Genomic DNA, 19,664 nt, shown 5'->3' with positions numbered 1-19,664 from the left:
TTACTATCTTTGAATTATGGAAATCATATGCCCTTTGGTCTACTAGACTTACGCAAATGTCTAAGACTAAATTTCTAGGTCATTATATTAGGCATATGTATGTGCATAGAAAACATATTAGTCATTTCTTTCAACTTTAAACAGTGCAGATGTCTTTCAGTTCTCTTTTCCAGGTTTTAAGAGCAGTTGATTTGGAGCCTGTCCTGAAACTCACTGTAGATCAGGCTGGCCTGGACCTCACAGAGATCTATGTGCCTCTGCCTTCCGATTGCGGGGATTAAAGCCATACTGATGAATATTTTGCATATCACCATAGAACCTTCATCTGGTGATGGACAGAGATAGAGACAGAGACTCACACTGGAACACTGGACTTAACTCCCTAGGCCAAATGAGAAGTAAAAGGAGGGAGAACGTGAGCATGGAAGGCAGGATCAGAGGGAACCTTCATCTGACGATGGATGGAGATAGAGACAGAGACCCACATTGGAGCAGAATGGCTATGGGACAAGGCCAGTTCAAGCACCCTCTCCACTGCTGCCCAGGGAAAATTCTGGGGATCTCTCCTTGGACCTGGGAACCCCTCTAGAATCAAGTCTCTTGCAAACGCAAAAATGGCTCCCTTAATTAAGATATTTACTTCCCTGCTTCCATATCCCCCCTTCTTCCATCCCACCCATCCCATTCCCGCAAGCTTTCCCCAATCCTCCCCTTCTCCCATCTCTCTACCCATCTCCCCTAACATCCACCCTCCACCCCACCCCTGTGCTCCCAAGTTGTGCCTGGAAATCTTTTCTACTTCCCACATCCAGGAGGATAACTATTTGTGTTTCTTTAGGTTCACCTTCTTATTTAGCTTCTCTAGGATCACGAATAATAGGCTCAAAATCTTTAATTATTGCTAGAATCCATTTATAGTGATTATATACCATATTCCTCTTTTTGGGTCTGGCTTACCTCACTCAGTAAAGCGTTTTCTATTTCCATCCATTTGCATGCAAAAGTCAAGATGTCATTGTTTTTACCGCTGAGTAAAACTCTGATATGTATATGTTCCACACCTTCTTTAACCATTTTTCTATTGAGGGGCACCTAGGTTGTTTCCAGGTTCTGGCTATTACAAATAGTGCTGCTATGAACATATTTGAACAAATGGTTTTGTAGTATGATAGGGCATCTCTTGGGTATATTCCCAAGAGTGGAATTTCTGGGTCCTGAGGGAGGTTGACTCCCAGTTTCCTGAGAAACCGCCACACTGATTTCCACAGTGGCTGCACAAGTTTGCATTCCCACCAATAATAGATGAGTGTTCCCCTCATTCCAAATCCTCTCCTGCATAAGCTATCATTGGCGTTTTTGACTTTAGCTATTCTGACAGGTGTAAGATGGTATCTCAAAGTTGTTTTGATTTGAATTTCCCTGATCGCTAAGGATGTTGAGCATGACCTTAAGTGTCTTTTGGCCATTCGAAGTTCTTCTGTTGAGAATTCTCTGTTCAGTTCAGTACTGCATTTTTAATTGGGTTAATTAGAGTTTTAGTGTCTAGTTTCTTGAGTTCTTTGTATATTTTGGAGATCAGACCTTTGTCTGATGAGGAGTTGGTGAAGATCTTCTCCCTGTCAGAAGGTAGCCTTTTTGTCTTTGTGACAGTGTCCTTTGCTTTACAGAAGCTTCTCAGTTTTAGGAGGTCCCATTTATTCACTGTTGCCCTTATTGTCTGTGCTACTAGCCTTCTACCTAGGTAGTGGTCTCCTGTGCCCAAGTCCTGTAGACTACTTCCCACTTTCTCTTCTATCAGGTTCAATTTGGTCAGATTAATATTGAGGTCTTTAATCCATTTGGACTTGAGTTTTGTGCATGGTGATAGATATGGATCTATTTTCATTCTTCTACAGGGAGACATCCAGCTATGACAGCCCCATTTGTTAAAGATGCTTTCTTTCTTCCATTGTATAATGTTAGCTCCTTTGTTGAAAATCAGGTGTTCATTGGTTTGTGGATTAATATCTGGGTCTTCAATTCGATTCCATTTGTCGACATCTCTGTTTTTGTACCAATTCCAAGCAGTTTTCATTACTGTAGCTCTGTAAGAGAGTTTGAAGTCAGAGATGGTAATGCCTCTGGAAGTACTTTTATTGTATAGGATTGGTTTGGCTATCCTGGGTTTTTGCTTTGCCATATAAACTTGATTATTGTTCTCTCAAGGTCTGTGAAGAATTTTGTTGGGATTTTGATGGGGATCGCATTGAATCTATAGATTGTTATTTTTCATTTTTACTATGTTGATCCTCCCAATCCAAGAGCATGGGAGATTCTTCCATTTTCTGGTATCCTCTTCAATTTCTTTCTTCAAAACCTTAAAGACCTTGTCAAATAGATCTTTCACTTCTTTGGTTAGAGTTACCCAAAGATACTTTATGCTATTTGTGGCTATCATGAAAGGTGATGTTTCTCTGATTTCCCTCTCTGTATCTTTGTTCTTTGTGTATAGGAGGGCAACTGATTTTTTGGTGTTGATCAGCTTTAGGAGTTCTCTGGTAGAGTTTTTGGGGTCACTTATGTACACTATCATATCATCTGCAAATAATGAAATTTGACTTCTTCCTTTCCAATTTGAATACCTTTGATCTCTTTATGCTGTATTATTGTTATTGCTAGAACATCAAGCACTATATTGAAGAGGTGTGGAGAGAGTGGACAGCCTTGTCTTGTTCCTGATTTTAGTGGGATGAATTTAAGGTTCTCTCCATTTAATTTGATGTTAGCTGTCGGCTTGCTGTATGTTGCTTTTATTATATTTAGGAATGAACCTTGTATGCATTATCTCTCCAAGACCTTTATCACAAAGGGGTGTTGAATTTTGTCAAATTTAAAGCAGGATCTTCACAGCATGGGCTGCTCCCATATCCACCTTCCTCCATCCCTCTCATCCCATTGCAAATATGCAAGAATTGTCACTGTGAAGGCTTAACATCCGTAGTGCAGTAGGAACCAGAGCCTTTTATTCAAACCAAAGACTTTTTACAACAAACAACTTGCAAGTAAAAGATCTATAGACAAAGAGTGACAATATGTTTCACACTGATGTTACAATGGTGACATTTTTTATTTATTCCTCTTTTCTTTTTCTCTATGACTCTCTTAAAATGTTTCTCCCTTAAGCATTATTTTTGGTGGGTTTTCTAGGGCAGTGATTGGATCTAAAAAATGGGAAGTAAATGGAATCCAGATCCATGACAGAAATACACATTGAATAAATAAGAATTAAAAAGAGGTCAAAATTGTGGTTTCTGAAATTGTGAATTGATAAAGAATAATGCTATTAGATCATATATTAAATTTACTTCTAATAATATGAACTAAAATCATTTATTTGAGAAGAGAAATCATTATTAATATAACTAATGATAAATCAAGGAGAAAAATATACATCAATGAAAACTATAGCTATACTACAGTATCCACAGCATTTAAAAATCAGTAAAGCTATGGAGGTATACCATTATAATGAGAGAGGAAAACATTGGAAGGAGGGAAAAGAGTTTAGCTAAGTAATGAGAGGACAGTACTAGGATTTTGATTAGAACAATGGAAGAAAACAGTGTACTACAGAAACATACAGAAAAACTATACAACCCAATTAAACAATAAAACATAAAAAATACTTAAGATGTAATAAAGTGAGAGTGAATAAGTTAAAGAATTAAAATAGGAGAACAACAATAAGGAAAAATACAATGAATAATATAATTACACTGTCAAATAGGGAGGTTTGTCCTTTTTGTGCTATCTTCCCCATAATGACTCACGTAGAAATATTTGATGAAAAGCAAGGTGCAGGTTTTAAGATTAGCTCTAATCAAGAAAACCAGATTTTTGAGACTGCAATTCACACAATTACTTAGTCAATATTTTTGTTGGTGTTTTTATTCATTCCATAGTAAATTTTGCTGAGTAACTCATTGTAATTTAGTTCTCATACTCATCTTGTGTTCTTGAAGCAGTGATGGAACCCTGTAGCCTCAGGGACGATTCAGCTTTGGATGTCAGATTTAAACAATATGTATCTACAAACCCAGCCTTACAAAAAGTACCAGAATGAAAACCCCAATACAAGGAAGCTAACTACACCCACAACAACACAGATATCTGATAACCCCCCACCAGCACAACCCAAAGAAGGGAACATAGTTGAACAAATGCTTTTGTAGTATGATAGGGCATCTCTTGGGTATATTCCCAAGAGTGGAATTGCTGGGTCCTGAGGGAGGTTGACTCCCAGTTTCCTGAGTAACCGCCACACTGATTTCCACAGTGGCTTCACAAGTTTGCATTCCCACCAGCAATGGATGAGTGTTCCCCTCATTCCACATCCTCTCCAGCATAGGCTATCATTGGTGTTTTTGAGTTTAGCTATTCTGACAGGTGTAAGATGATATCTCAAAGTTGTTTTGATTTGCATTTCCCTGATCGCTAAGGATGTTGAGCATGACCGTAAGTGCCTTTTGGCCATTCGAAGGGCATCTGTTGTGAATTCTCTGTTCAGTTCAGTACTCCATTTTTTAATTGGGTTAATTAGAGCCTTAGTGTCTAGTTTCTTGAGTTCTTTGTGTATTTTGGAGATCAGACCTTTGTCTGATGAGGGGTTTGTGAAGATCTTCTCCCAGTCCGAAGGTAGCCGTTTTGTCTTACTGACAGTGTCCTTTTCTTTACAGAAGCTTCTCAGATTCTGCAGTTCCCATTTATTCATTGTTTCTCTTATTGTCTGCGCTCCTGGGGTTCTGCTTAGGAAGTAGTCTCCTGTGCCTATATCTTGTAGACTACTTCCCACTTTCTCTTCTATCAGGTTCAAAGTGGTCGGATTAATGTTGATGTCTTTAATCCATTTGGACCTGAGTTTTGTGCATGATGATAGATATGGATCTATTTTCATTCTTCTACAGGTTGACATCCAGTTATGAGGCACCATTTGTTAAAGATGCTTTCCTTCTTCCATTGTATACCTTTAGCTCCCTTGTCGAATATCAGGTGTTCATAAGTTTGTGGGTTAATACCCGGGTCTTCTATTCGGTTCCATAGGTCGACTTCTCTGTTGTTATGCCAATACCAAGCTGTTTTCAATACTGTTCCTCTGTAATAGAGTTTGAAGTCAGGGATGGTAATGCCTCCAGAAGTTCTTTTATTGTAGAAGATTGTTTTGGCTATCCTGGGTTTTTGTTTTTCCATATAAACTTGATTATTGTTCTCTCAAGGTCTGTGAAGAAGTTTGATGGGATTTTGTAATTTTCTCATCATTTGCACTGAGGGTCTCTCAAGAAGGTAGAGAGAGAGGCACTGTCATAGTCACCTTCATATTTTTTTCTCATTCCAAATTTGTTCACTACAGAAGGAAGTGTGGAGTTTTAATTTTGTTGGGTTTCCCCACAGAATTTCTTCTCCTTTATGTGCTTGTTTTCAAATTTAGTATGTCTTTAAAAGTCAAAAGTCATAGACTAAAGAAAGGAATACATTCTTAATATTTAACAGTTAAACATCTTCAGTTATGTTCAGTATGTCTGAAATCACTAGGCTATCTTTAAAAACTCAAAATAATTTACATTCTCCAAAAGTGAACTAAAAATCATGAGTCCGTGACCTTAATTGTGTCAGTGTTGTTTGGAATAAACTTATGTTATGGTGTGTCATGTATTCAAACACATGAGTTAGATGAGATTTAACTGTAAAAACAATTCTCATATTCAAAGATTTGACCTATGTGTTTTCTCATAGAACTTATAATATTGTTCCTTAGGAGTATTCATTAAACAATGATTTTTTTCCACAAATCCATGGTTATTATATCTCAAATGACTATCTTGACAACACATAATATGGAAGGAAATGTTTTTGTAAGTATCATGTAGGATTTTTATTGTATGTTAATAAATTTAAGTTTTTTTAAGGTTTAGCATACTTACAGAATTTTTTCTCATGAATAATCTCTCAAAGATGAATGCCATTCATTACTTTTAATCCTACACGTTAGATTGGCTTGAGATCACAGACAGTGAAGAGAGTTATTACTGTGTCAAACATCTAGATCCACATGTTTATACACATTCAGCTCTGCTTCTGAGTAAGAGAGAAGCAGTTGATAGTAAAGCTTTGGGGACAACAATTGATGAATAAATCCATTACACCTATTACACTGGGAGACGTAACTAACTTATCCAAACAGTAGAGACTGTCAAATTGTCAGAAAGATCAAAATGTATGGCAAAATAGTTCAGCATCAATGTAAAGCATTTTTATATGGTCAGGGAGGAGAGACAAACAAATAAAAACTCTCTGTACAAAGCACAGCAAGAATCAGGGACACGGAACAGATTTTTTCTCAAACCATATTCTGTGGTTGTGTTGTGCATGAACATGGTCTATCTGTGCTACATCAGGTTCTAATGGAATCTACTGTCTCCTTGTGACAGTGAAATAAGTAAGTAGAGTGAAACCGAGCTTCAAAGGTTCCATTCTTATTTACTAGGCGTCCTTCTTTACCTATCCCCACATCCTTCATACATAGTTCTTTGTTATTCATGTCTAAGTAAAAAGAGGGCTCCTAACAGTAGGTCCTCATGGGAATTATGAAAATCTCAGTATCTGCTTTTCATATCAGAATATATGAGTCCATAAGAATGTATCATAACATACTGTGGTAATATGCTACATGCTTAATGAACAATGTCTACTGTTAAAGCATCTTGAACTCTACTGCTTCCATTAAAAGAAGGCAAAAATACTTGCAGTTCTCTCAAAATTTCAAAGTCCCAAATAACTGCATGTTGAAATAAAATTGCTTTCCCTTGTGCTTCATTCCACAGCTTCTATTCGTTAATCTAACTAGCAGCCCCGACATCTTTGTGAACCATGCCAGTAAAAGCAAGGTAGAGGTTATGATAAGCTTTATAAGATTTTAATCTGCATTTGAGTTCAGCTTTCCTTTCCCCACTGATGCTTTGCCTTGGTTGAGTACAACAAACTAGTGCAGCCCACGATCTCACTGGATAACGTGACTCCTGAGCAAACCACTTGAACTCAGCAAGGGAGAAACTCAGGATTTTAATCGCTCTTGTTTTCTTGAGTATCCGTTTAACCAAGCCAGGAGTAAATACTCCCTGATTTCTGAGGCTCTGCAGATGGTGACTGTGCATGTAGCAGGTGAATGGTATTTAGTGATACTTTTTTTAAAAGCAAATCCTCTAGAGAGAATCGAGGAACAGAAGCTCAGAAGAGATGGATGGTTCTATAGTAAGTATGTCTCTGCACAGCAGCTATGCTCAATTGCTTCTACAAAGTTGAAATATTTATGTTGCACATTTCTCTGCTTCTCATAGTCTTGCCTACGGAGTTTATTTCTTTTGATATTTGCTTGTCTGTGCTAAATTATTACAGTTATGATTGAGTCTTTAAATATATACTATTGTGTCAAATTCCCACTGTTTTGTTTTGTTTTGTTCTTGCCTGCTCATTTTTTTTCAAGACATAGATCCTCAATGAACTGATGATGCTTATCCTGAAGGATTCCATTGTAACAGAGGAATATTGTAGTTTTCTGATGCCCAATTCCTCCAGAGACCAAGTCATATCCTCATATAAAGACAGAAAATGCAAATATATGACATGACTTCTGCATGGGGCTCTCTTGGTTTACTGGTTTATGAAACTGCATGCTCGTTCACATGAAATGCGTAGCCTAGCAAAACTTTTTCAGTTATGTGAAAGTGGAATCAGGAATGGCATATTCTTGTGGAAAACAAAACTCCGTATATGGAATTCACTTGAGAATCTGGAATGTGGCAGACATATGTAGCTTATGCGTGGCATAAAATTGATACTGTTGTATTCACACTACAGTTTCCATGCTCTATTCCTTGGGCAATCACTATCACAGCAAAAATGATGTGACTCTGTGTGTGAAAAGCTGTCATCAGTTTATCTTAATGTATTGATATTGACTTCATTCACCTGTATTCAGTTCTCTGTGGCAATGTCTACCACTTCAAAGATCATTAGTTTGGTTGTTTTTTATTTCTGATTTCATATATAGTGTTTGATTCTTTAACCAGGATATGTTGGATTCATGTTATCAGAAATAATTATTTTGAAGCATTGCCAAGTAATGAACATAAACTATCACATCTTTTGCAGAAAATGAACTTTCCCCTAATTATACATTTGATTCCTTGCATTGGAAACTCCCTTGCATGGAATCTCTACACATTTCCTCCAGTTAACATGGATGTTTACATATGAATATTTCAGAAAAATAGGGATCTATTTATATGATTTTTTTACTTATCCTTCTATTGAAAACAGGTTTCCTTACATAATTTCTTAATTGTGTTTGTCTCAACTCTACTATGCCCAACTCTTCCCCATCTTTTTCCCATCCAGATCCAACCCCTTTCTTTCTCTCATCACAAAAAAACTGGTTTCTAAGGGAGAATAATAACAAAAAATATACTATTGTATAGTAAGATAAAACAAAAACTACCACAGAATAATAGAAAAAAACAATTAGAAGACAAATAGCCCAAGAAAAGCCAAAAGAAACAGAATCCTCCAATACACTCAACTGGAATCTGTAATATTGTGTGTGTGTGTGTGTGTGTGTGTGTGAAAATATGATAAGAAAATGTGTAAATAAGATGAGATATAAGGGAAAGAAAGGATATAAAGTTCTGACTTAACATAATGAGACAAGGAACATCCAAGATGCTGTTAAATTTTTTGGGATGTTGGGTTTTTTTTTTTCAAGACAGGGTTTCCCTGTAGCTTTGGAGCCAGTCTTGGAACTAGCTCTTGTAGCTGGCCTCAAATTCACAGAGATCCACCTGCCTCTGCCTCCTGAGTGCTGTGATTAAAGGTGTGTGCCACCACCGCCTAGCTTGCTATTGAATTTTTGAGGCTTGGCTTGCAGCATACTTTTGAAAGTAAATTCTTATCCTAGCTACAATTCCTTGAAAAAAGTAAATTTTCATTTGAAAATGAATATAAATCAGAGATAGCTTCTGGGTTATGGATCTGTTCATGAGTCCACTTCTTACTTAATTTCTAATATTAAATCAGGTGCATAAGTACATGCCCTATGTATGCTGCTTCTATTTCTGCTAGTTAATATCTCCTTCAATCCAGCTGAGGTAGAGGGCTGTGTGTTTGGGAAGGGTGTGTGGGTATTTGTATTCTCCATCATCCTTGACTCTTGCACATTAGCTTCATCCTTTTTTAAAACTTTTATTTAAAAAACTATCTTTTTTTCATTTCATGTACCAATCCCAGTTGCCCCTCCCTCCCCTCTTCCTATTCCTTTCATGTTACCACCCCCCTCACCCCCCCCCTTGCACTCAACCCCATCAACTCCTCAGAGAGGATAAGGCATATTGCTTTGAGAAAGGACCAAGTCCTTCATGCTACATCTAGGATGAGCAAGGTATCCCTCCTAAGAGAATGGGTTCCAAAAAGTCATTACAAGCAGTAAGGATAAACCCTGGCCAACTGCCAGTGGCCCCCAGTCAGAGCCAGTCATACAATGTAACCCACATTCAGAAGGCCTAACTCGGTCCTCTGCTGGTTCCTTTCCCATCTGGTTAGAGTTGTTGAGCTTCTTTTAGCTCAGTCAAGCTGTTTCAGCAGTTAAGCCCATCATGGTCTTGACTTCTTTGCTCATATTCTCACTCTTCTCACTCTTCAGCTGGAATTTGGGAGATCAGCCCAGTGCTCAACTGTGGATCTGTGCCTCTGCTTCCATCAGTTGCTGGACAAAGGTTCTTTGGTGACATTTGGGATTGTCATTAATCAGACTACAGGGCAAGGCCAGTTCGGTCACCCTTTCCACTATTGCTTAGGATCTTAGATGGGGCCATCCTAGTGGATTCTAGGAAATTTCTTTAGTGGCAATTTTTTTGCTAGCCCCATAAATGCTCCCACAATTAAGATATCTCTTTCTTTGTTCTCTGTCTCTGTCTTTTCACAATCTCAAATATCCTGTTACCTCTAGTTCCCTTCCACCATTCCTTTCTCCCCTCTTCTTCCCCTTCCAACCTCCCTTCTCCTGCCCTCCCCACATGCTCCCAATTTTCTCAGGAGATCTAGTCTACTTTCCCTTCCCAGGGGCATCTATATATGTTTCTCTTAGGATTCTCTTTGTTACTTGGCTTCTCTGGGGTCATGGACTATAGGATTTGGTTATAGCTAAATCCACCTATGAGTGAACACATACCATGCTCATCTTTCTGGGTCTGGGTTATCTCAATCAGGACTGTTTTTCTAGTTTTATTCATTTGCATGCAAATTTTAAGATGCCACTGTCTTTGATTGCTGAGTAGAACTCCACTGTGTAAATGTCCCACATTTTCTTTATCCGATCTTTGGTTGAGGATCACCTAGGTTGTTTCCAGGTTCTGGCTATTACAAATAATGCTTCTATGAACATATGAACATAGTTGAACAAATGTCCATGTAGTATGATTGAGCATCCTTTAGACATATGCCCAAAGGTGGTATTGCTAGGTTCTAAGGTACGTTGAATCCCAATTTTCTGTGAAATTTCCGTACTGATTTCCAGAGTGGTTGTAAAGTTTGCATTCCCTCCAGCAATGGAGGAATGTTCCTCTTACTTTGCATGCTCTCCACCATAGGCTGCCATTGGTGTTTTTGATCTTAGACATACTGACAGGTATAAGATGGTATCTCAGAACTGTTTTGATTTGCAATTCCCTGATGGCTAAGAATGTTGAACATTCCCCTAAGTGTCTTTTGGCCATATGAGATTCTTCTATTTAAATTCTCTGTTTAGATCTGTACCCCATTTTTAATTGGATTATTTAGTATTTTGATGTCTAATTGCTTGAGTTCTGTATATATTTTGGAAATCAGTCCTCTGTCTGATGTGGGGTTGGTGACAATATTTTCCCATTTAGTAGGCTGGTTTTTTGTCTTATTGACTGTGATTTTTGATTTATAGAAGCTTCTCAGTTTTATTTATTGTTACTCTCGGTGTCTGTGCTGCTGGATTTATTAGATTTAGGAAGTGGTCTCCTGTGCCCATGCATTAAAAGCTGCTTCCCACTTTCTCTTCTATCATGTTCAGTGTGCTATGATTTATAATGAGGTCTATAAACCATTGGGACTTGAGTTTTGTGCTTGAGGACAATTTTCAGAAATTAGTGTTACTTTTTAACACTAATGTTAAACCACAGTGGTTAATAACATCCAGGGGGTTACTCCATTTTTTTTGTATCTGTTGAGATTGGCTTTGCTACCAATTATGTGATCAATTTTAGAAAAGGTTCTGTGAGGTGTTTTGAAGGTGGTATGTTCTTTTGTGTTTGGGTGGAATGATCTGTAGGTGTCTGTAAATTACATTTGATTCATTAATTGTTATTCTTCTTATTTCTCTTTTAAGTTTTGTCTGCTTTACCTGTCCATTGGGGAGAATGGAGTGTTTAAGTCCCACACTATTAGTGTGTATGGTTTGATTTACAATTTAATCTTTAGTAATGTTTCTTTTACATATGTGTGTGTTCTTGTATTTGGGGCATAGATGTTCAGGATCAAGACTTCACCTTGATGGATTGGTTCTATTATGAGTATAAGGTGTTTTTATTCATCTCTTTTGATTGATTTTAGTTTGAAGTCTATTTTGTTAGATATTAAAATAGCTACACTCACTAGTTCCTTAGATCCATTTGATTGGAAAATCTTTTCCCAACCATTTACTCTGAGTTAATATATGTCTTTGAGGTTGAAGTCTGTTTCTTGTATACAGCAGAAGGCTGGATCATGCTTTCAGAATCATTCTCTTAGTCTGTGTCTTTCCATAGGTGAATTGAGTTCATTGATATTAAGAGATATTAATAACCAGTGTTTGTTAATTCCTGTTAGTTTATGATGAAAGTGTGTGTTTCCCTTCTTTGGGTTTTGTTGGTGTGAGGTTATCTGTTGCATGTATTTGATTGTGTGCGGGTAGCTTTGTTTGGTCAGAGTTTTCCTTCTTGTACTTTGTGTAGTGCTGGATTCGTGGATAGATATTGTTTAAATCTGTTTTTTTTCATAGATTATCTTGTTTGCCATTGGTGATTTAAAACTTTTCTGGTTTTAGTAGTCTGGCCATGCATTTGCGGTGTCTTCAAGTGAGCAGCACATCTGCCCAGGATGTGACTAGAACAATGGAAGAAAACAGTGTACTACAGACACATACAGAAAAAAATCCATAAAGTACAATTAAACAATGAAACAGTAAAAATCATAAAAATGTTTAAGATGTAGTTAAGTGATAATGAATATGTTAAAGAATTAGAATAGGAAAAAGACAACAGGGAAATGTATGATGAACAATATAATTATACTGTCGATGAGGGCATGTTCTTGGTAGTTTGTCCTTTTTGTCCTATCTTCTCCATGATAATTCATGTAGAAAAAAATTAATGAAGGACAAAGTACTGTTTGTAATGTTATCACTAATCTAGAATACCAGATTTGGGGGAATGTTGTTCACAGAGTTGTTTAATCACATTTTTGTTGGTGTTTTTATTGATTCTTTGGAAATTTTGCAGAGTAACTTATGGTACTTTAGTTCATACTCATCTTATGTTCTTGAAGCAGTGATGGGACCCTGTAGAGGAGAGTCAGTTTTGGATGTCAGCTGATCCAAGCCATGCATCAGCTACACAATCTACATCCTTCACTTGTCCTTTATAAATCTTCCCACGGTGTTCCCAGCACTGATTCAGGACTCAGAAATAAGTCTCTTTTTAGGTCACCACATACAGGTGTCAGCCCTTCCATGATCTTCCCACTGATGTCATTAGAATCATATCCAGTAAGAATTTCTGCTTCTTTCTTGGATGTGGAAATCTTGCCTTTGCTACAATCTTATGTTTGACATATTTTTATTTGACAGCAGTGTATGCCTGCATGGCTGCAAATTTACAGCTCATGTTTCTTCAGCCTGTGGTTTCTAAAGAAAAATTTGGCATGAGGGTAGATAATTAAGGGCACGGGTGAAGTCTGGAACTTCACATGAAGATAATCGGACTCCCATTCACATACCCTATTTTAGCCCATAAATCTCCAGCTTAACTTGTCCTACTTGGTTTAATATTTCCAGCACATGGATTTTTAGTATGGACTGTATTTTGGAGTATGTCTTTTAGAATAATGCTAAGCAAGAACACATCAAGTTTTGTGGTGAACTCTTGTATCCTTAGTCTAAGTAAAGAAATATATACATAGGCACTTGATAACCTCTTTTCTTTCATGACAGGGAATCTTGACATTCCAGGATGTGGCAATTGATTTCTCTCCAGATGAGTGGGACTGCCTCGACTTTTCACAGAGGGCTTTGTACAGGGAAGTCATGTTGGAGAACTACAGTAACATGATCTCCGTGGGTGAGACTTTTTTCTTTTCTGATTCCTTCATCATAATTGTTTCCTGCAAGTATGTTTTACATCTATGTCTGAATTGTCTGCCTCATTTTCATTTGCCAATTTAATAAAATCCTTGGAGTTCATGTAGAACACAATATTCTGTGTCACTTTATCTTGTCAATATATTCCTGACTCCTGGAGAAGACATTCATCATTCAAACTTTCATAATACATTTTACTCTTTAGACACATCACAGATTATATATTGATTTGCATCTTAATGATTCATAATGTATTTGCATTTGATCCAGTACTAATTTACAAAGAAATTCAAGGTATGAAATATTAACAAAAATGCTTTTCAGTGTGTTAAAATATTTGGAGATAGCAATAAGAAAATCATTTTTGGAATTTTAAATTATAGGCCATTTTATATAATCAGTATGGTGGTTTACGAGAAATCCATGTGTTTTATTATTGTTATCCCAAGTTGTGGTCATAAGTCTCTTCCAACATGCAGGTCTTTCGGTGTCAAAACCAGATCTGATCAGCTTTCTTGAACAAAACAAAGAGCCCTGGAATATGAACATAGGAGAGACAGAAGGCAATGAACAAGGTAAGCCAGAATGAAGCATTGGCACACGTGGGAAACCTAGGGCATGGAGAAATTCTGACCTGAAGTGGGATGCATGGTGTAGGAGGGCCTTTTGGTTATGTATTGTTTTCATTGAATAATCAATAAAGAAACTGCTTGGCCTGATAGGTCAGAACTTAGGTAGGCAGAGAAGACAGAACTGAATTCTGGGAGGAGAAAAGCAGAGTCAGAATGAGAGAGCCACCAGGGAAACACCAGGTCACACATGCTAAATCTTTCCCTGTAAGCCATGATGACCTCATAGTGAACACAGATTAATAAAAATGGGTTTAATTAAAATGTGGGAGTTAGCCAATAGGGAGCTAGAGCTAATGGCCAAGCAATGTTTTGATTAATACAGTTTCTGTGTGATTATTTTGGGTATAAGCTAGCAGATGACCAGAACAAAAATCTTCCTCTCCCTGTAACAGATGCACAAATATATCTATGTAAAATTCTGTAAAAATTCACATTGAATGATTATTCTAAATTACTTTAAAAGTAAAATGACCTAAAATGTCACTTTGAATAATTTACTTAAATTATGATATAAAACAGAAGTAAAATGATTTGTTTACATATCTTTGTACTCTATCAGGCTTTGAAATGAACAATATTGAAATGAAAATTAGCATTAAAAAGTTTCACAGTATTTGAAGGAGTATTGCTCTGTACCTTTTCATGTCTGTTTCTCTGCTCTCATGACAGAATTACATGGCTTTCACTCTTGTGTAGTCTCACATAAAATCAGGAAATATAAATCTTATAGCTGTATTCATTTTGGAGGATTGTAGAGTTCATTCTTTATGTGAGATACTACAGAACTTAAAAGGTTACATTTTCTATTTCTGCAAAATTTTCTTTAGAAATTAAGACTTGTTTAGAGTCATACATGTTATTGGTCTAATTTAATATCACCTACTAATCTTTGACTATCAAAATTTATGTTAATTTCCACATAAAAGTTGTATATGCACTTGTTTTCCTTTGTGTTTTATATCAGTAATGGAATATGTTTGGAGAAATATCCACAATATTTTACTTTTAATACTTTTATTAGTGATTTAATAATTCCTTTCAGTATCATTTGAGCAACTTCAACTCTTTACTCTTCCCAAGTTCCACTTCCTCCAGACATCTTTGGCTTTTTTCCCTCTTCTTTTTTTTACATTCACAGAGTTTAATCTGAAACTCCCATAAAATTATGGATGTTGAGCATAGCCTACAATATGGTTGAATAATTAGGAGCTGCACATTCTTAAAATCAACATCATTCCCTTTATCCAAGTATCTTTAAGATAATAGTAGCTTCTCAGGAAGGCATGGTTCTTCAGTTCCTTTCTTACTGTCTCCCAAGGATTTTCATCTGGATTGGGATTGCTCAGGTCTGATACATTCTGTCCTAATTTCTTGAGTTTATATGGACAACTGTCATGTTGTTCACAGAAAGCTCTATTTTCTTATAGTCATCCATGACTTCCTGCCTTATTGTGTATTATCACTCTGTCCTGAATGACCACTGAACAGTTCATGGAATAGGTTTGATATAAACATACTAGTTAAAACTGAATGTTTTCTTGTTGTTTGTACCATGTCCAGCTGTGAGTCACCTTTTAGTTGTCAAATTAGACAGACATTTTTAGAATGAAGACTTAGAGACGGAACAGTCTGTGAATAAATCAATAGGATATCAAAAATAATTTTAGTACTATATCCAAGCAGAATAACGGTAGTAGGTGGTACTTTCTATCTTTTAAGAATGCATTTGAATTAACATGAATGCTCCTCAGATTATTCTACAAAATAAAAACAGCAGAACACTATGAAATTCTTTTCATGAGGACAGTTACCTTGATACCTAAACCACGTATACACCCAATATGTAAGTGAAATATATGCCAATATCATTATGAACATATATACAAATGTCATCAATAAAATATTTGCAACCTGTATCTAAGAACATATCAAAAAGATAGACTACAATAGGCTTCATGTCAAGACATTTAGGGGTAGATGAACCATTCGAAACCAATAAGTGTAATCTACCAAATGTGCAAACTAAAGTCAAATTCCAGAAGTTCATCTTATTAGATGCAGAAAAACCTTTGACAAAATTGACACTCCTTTTGATAGAAGTCCTGGAGAGTTTAGGGGTGCAAGAGATATACCTCTAAATAAAAGATGCAATTCACAGAAAAGGTATAGCCCACATCAAACTAAATGGAAATAATTCAAAGCCTCTCTAATAAAATAGGGAACAATGCAAGTGTACTCAATTTCTCTATATGTATTCAATACAGTACTTGAAATCTTAGCTTAAACGATAGCAAAATGAGAAGATGTAGAAGTGATTAATAGCAAGGGAAGAAATCAAAAATATGTTATATGCAGATGCTATGTTTTATGTATAAAAGACTCTAAGAACTCTATGTAGAAACTTGCACAATTGAGAAACACTTTCATCAAAGATAAGGAATGCAAAATTAACTAACAAAAAGCAGTAGTCTTCCTATACACAAATGAGGGAAGACTTAAATGGAGTTCAGGGAAATGATGTCTTTCATAATAACCTCAAAAAATAGTTTTGGGTAATTAGAACTCAAACAGTGAAAGACCATTTTAAATCCTTTAAGGCATTGAAGAAATAAATTTAAAAAGATATTGGAAGATGTAAAAATATCTATGCTCAAGGACTGGTCAATTGATATAGTAATATACTGATTCAGTGAAAAGAATATCAAAATTCTAAAACAATTCTTCTCACATCTCAAAAACACAGTTTTCAACATCATATGGATACAAACAAATAAAAACCTCACAATATCTTAGACAGTTATGAAAAATAAAACTATAAACAATATACCATTCAGAGTTTTAAATTATACTACATGTTTTAATAATCAGGTTTGTAAAATATTGGTACAGCTGAGAAACAGATATATTGATCAAAAAATCAAGTTGTAGATACTAACTTAAGTCCACTCATCTATTGCATTCATTTTGTCAAAGAATCTAGAAAAATGCACTTGAAATGTAAAGAGCATTTAATCTTAATCGTACCTAAACTATATCCAACAGACTACAAGTCCCCATGAAAAACGTTTTCTTCAAGAGAGTCTCAGTAGGGATAAAAGTCACACAGGAATTCCCCATAACCAGATCTTGAAGAATATCACCAACACAACTCAATGGAATTTGTGTATATTCTTTTTCTCCTTGACGTTTAGCTTTGGAATTTATTTATTTTTATATGTGATCTTATGGTATCTATAAGTATATTATGTCTTCTAGAGTTATGCTTTGTTTTGTTCTATGCAATGTTTTCAAATGACCAAAAGATACTTGAGGAAAGGTTAACTTCTTCAGCTATCAGGGAAATGCAAATCAAACCAACTCTGAGATACCATCTTTCACCTGTCCGAATGACTAAGATCAAAAACACACCTGATAGCTTTTGCTGGAGAGGATGTGGAATAAGGAGAACACTTCTCCATTGCTGGTGGGAATGCAAACTTGTGCAACCACTATGGAAATCAGTATGGCCGTTTCTCAGAAAACTGGGAATCAACCTACCTCAGAATCCAGCAATACCACTCTTGGGAATATACCCAAAAGATGCTCAATCATACTATGAAAGCGTTTGTTCAACCATGTTCATAACAGCATTATTTGGAATAGCCAGACCCTGAAAACAAACTAGATGCCACTCAACTAAAGAAAGGAAAAAAATGTAGCACATCTATACATTAGAATACTACTCTGCAGGGAAAAAAATGACATCTTCAATTTTGCATGCAAATGGATGGAGAACATGAACAAGGAAGGCAGGACCGTGAGGAGTGCGTTCACTCACTGATACAAGGGGACTGATCTAATGAGAGTTCACCAAGGCCAACTGGACTGGTACTGAACAAGCACGTGATCAAACCGGATTCTCTGAATGTGGCTGACATGGGGACTATCTGAGCAGTCATTGATAATGGCACTGGGACTTGTTTCCTCTGCATGTACTGACTTTTTGGGATCCTAGTCTGTTTGGAGGCTCACCTTCCTAGACCTGGAGGGAGGGGGGAGGAACTTGAACTTTCCACAGGGCAGGAAACCCTGACTGCTCTTAGGGCTGGAGAGGGAGAAGGAGTCAGGGGAGTGGAAGGGTATCGGGAGGAGGGCAGAAGTGGAAACTTTTATAAATTAATAAAAAAGAAAACCAAAAAAAAGAAAAGAAAAGAGATATCTTGATTGAGAAAGCATTTATGTGGTTTGCAAGAAACCTGACTCTAGAAAAATGCCCAGGAATCTACAAGGATGACCCCAGCTAAGACCCTAAGCAGTAGAGGAGAGAATGTTTGAACTAGCCTTTCAGGGTAGTCAGACTGATGATTATCTTAAATATCACCACAGAACCTTTGTCCAACAAAAGATGGAAACAGAGGCAGAAAACCACATCCAAACACTGGACTGAGCTCCTAGGTCCTGTTGAATAGTGGAAGAAGTGAGAATATGAGCAAGGAGGTCAAGACGATGAGTGGTTCACCCACTGAGACAGTTTGCCTGAGCTAATGGGAGCTCACCAACTCCAACTGGCCTGGGAGTGAACTAGCATGGGATCAAACCCTCTGAATATGGTTGACAGTTGGGGCAGACTGAGCGGGCATTGACAGTGGCACTGGAATTTGTCTCTACTGCATGTACTGGCTTTTTGGGATCCTATTCTCTCTGAATGTATACCTTGTTCAACCTAGATGTAGTAGGGAGGGCTTGGACTTGCCTCAAGGCAGGGTGCCTTGTCCTGTCTTAGGATTGGAGGAGGGAGGAGTAGGAGGGTATGGAGAAAGAGTGGAAGGAAGAGAGAGTGTGGTAATTTGAATTGGTATTTTTTAAAGTAATAAAATAAAAATTTAAAAAATGTAAGCCAAAAAAAGTCACACTTACAGGTATTCCCCATAACCAGCACTTGAAGGATATCACCAACACAACTCAATGGAATTTTTACATTCTTTTTCGCCGTAATGTTTAGTTTGGGAATTTATTTATTTTTATTAATGACTTTATGGTATCTTTATGTACATTACACCTTCTAGAGGTTTGCTATGCTTTGTTTTACACAATTTTGTGGGTGCAAAAGTGTGTCTTTCTCTCTACATATGCTTACTATGCTTCTTCGTTCTCTGCTTTTCATCTCTTACCCTATCTGGTTTCTTTTATTCTGATTATTTTATTGTTATTCTTTAGATGACTATTTGTTTTATAAGAAGTGACAGAAAGTGGATGAATTCAGATATGAGTAAAGATGGGGATAAACTCAGGGCATTTGAGGGATGAAAAGTCATAGTCAGATTATATTTTATGAAGGCATCTATTTTCTGTATAAGAATAAGAGAAAATGTATCTCTGATCAATCCTAGTGAATTTCCTTGATGTCTGAAATTTTATGAATCTTTTCCATATGGTATTCATGATTATCTGTGGACCAGTTAGTAATAACTCTTTCTGGTTTTCCCTTTTCTTCTTTCTTAATTAATATTGTGTCTTTTTCTTAATATTACTCAATTTGTTCATTTCAAGGGATTATGGAGATGAGTGATATCCATGAACATAATACAATTTTATAAATACAATTT

General features: G+C 36.6%; 1 protein-coding gene across 1 annotated transcript in view; it reads left to right on the top strand.

Annotated features, from left to right (window-relative positions):
* The first annotated feature begins 12,951 nt into the window (after positions 1–12,951).
* Positions 12,952–19,664, top strand: part of LOC148123058 (uncharacterized) — a 79,372-nt gene continuing 72,659 nt past the window's right edge. Inside the window, exons 1-3 of the mRNA XM_087897962.1 lie at positions 12,952–13,017; positions 13,301–13,427; positions 13,927–14,022. Of these exons, the coding sequence (XP_087754088.1) occupies positions 12,952–13,017; positions 13,301–13,427; positions 13,927–14,022 (289 nt within the window). The remainder of the gene's footprint in view (positions 13,018–13,300; positions 13,428–13,926; positions 14,023–19,664) is intronic.

The sequence above is a fragment of the Myodes glareolus genome, chromosome 2 (genome assembly GCF_982192425.1).
Source record: "Myodes glareolus chromosome 2, mMyoGla1.1, whole genome shotgun sequence".
Lineage (NCBI taxonomy): Eukaryota > Metazoa > Chordata > Mammalia > Rodentia > Cricetidae > Myodes > Myodes glareolus.
This window is presented reverse-complemented; position numbering and strand designations above follow the sequence as displayed.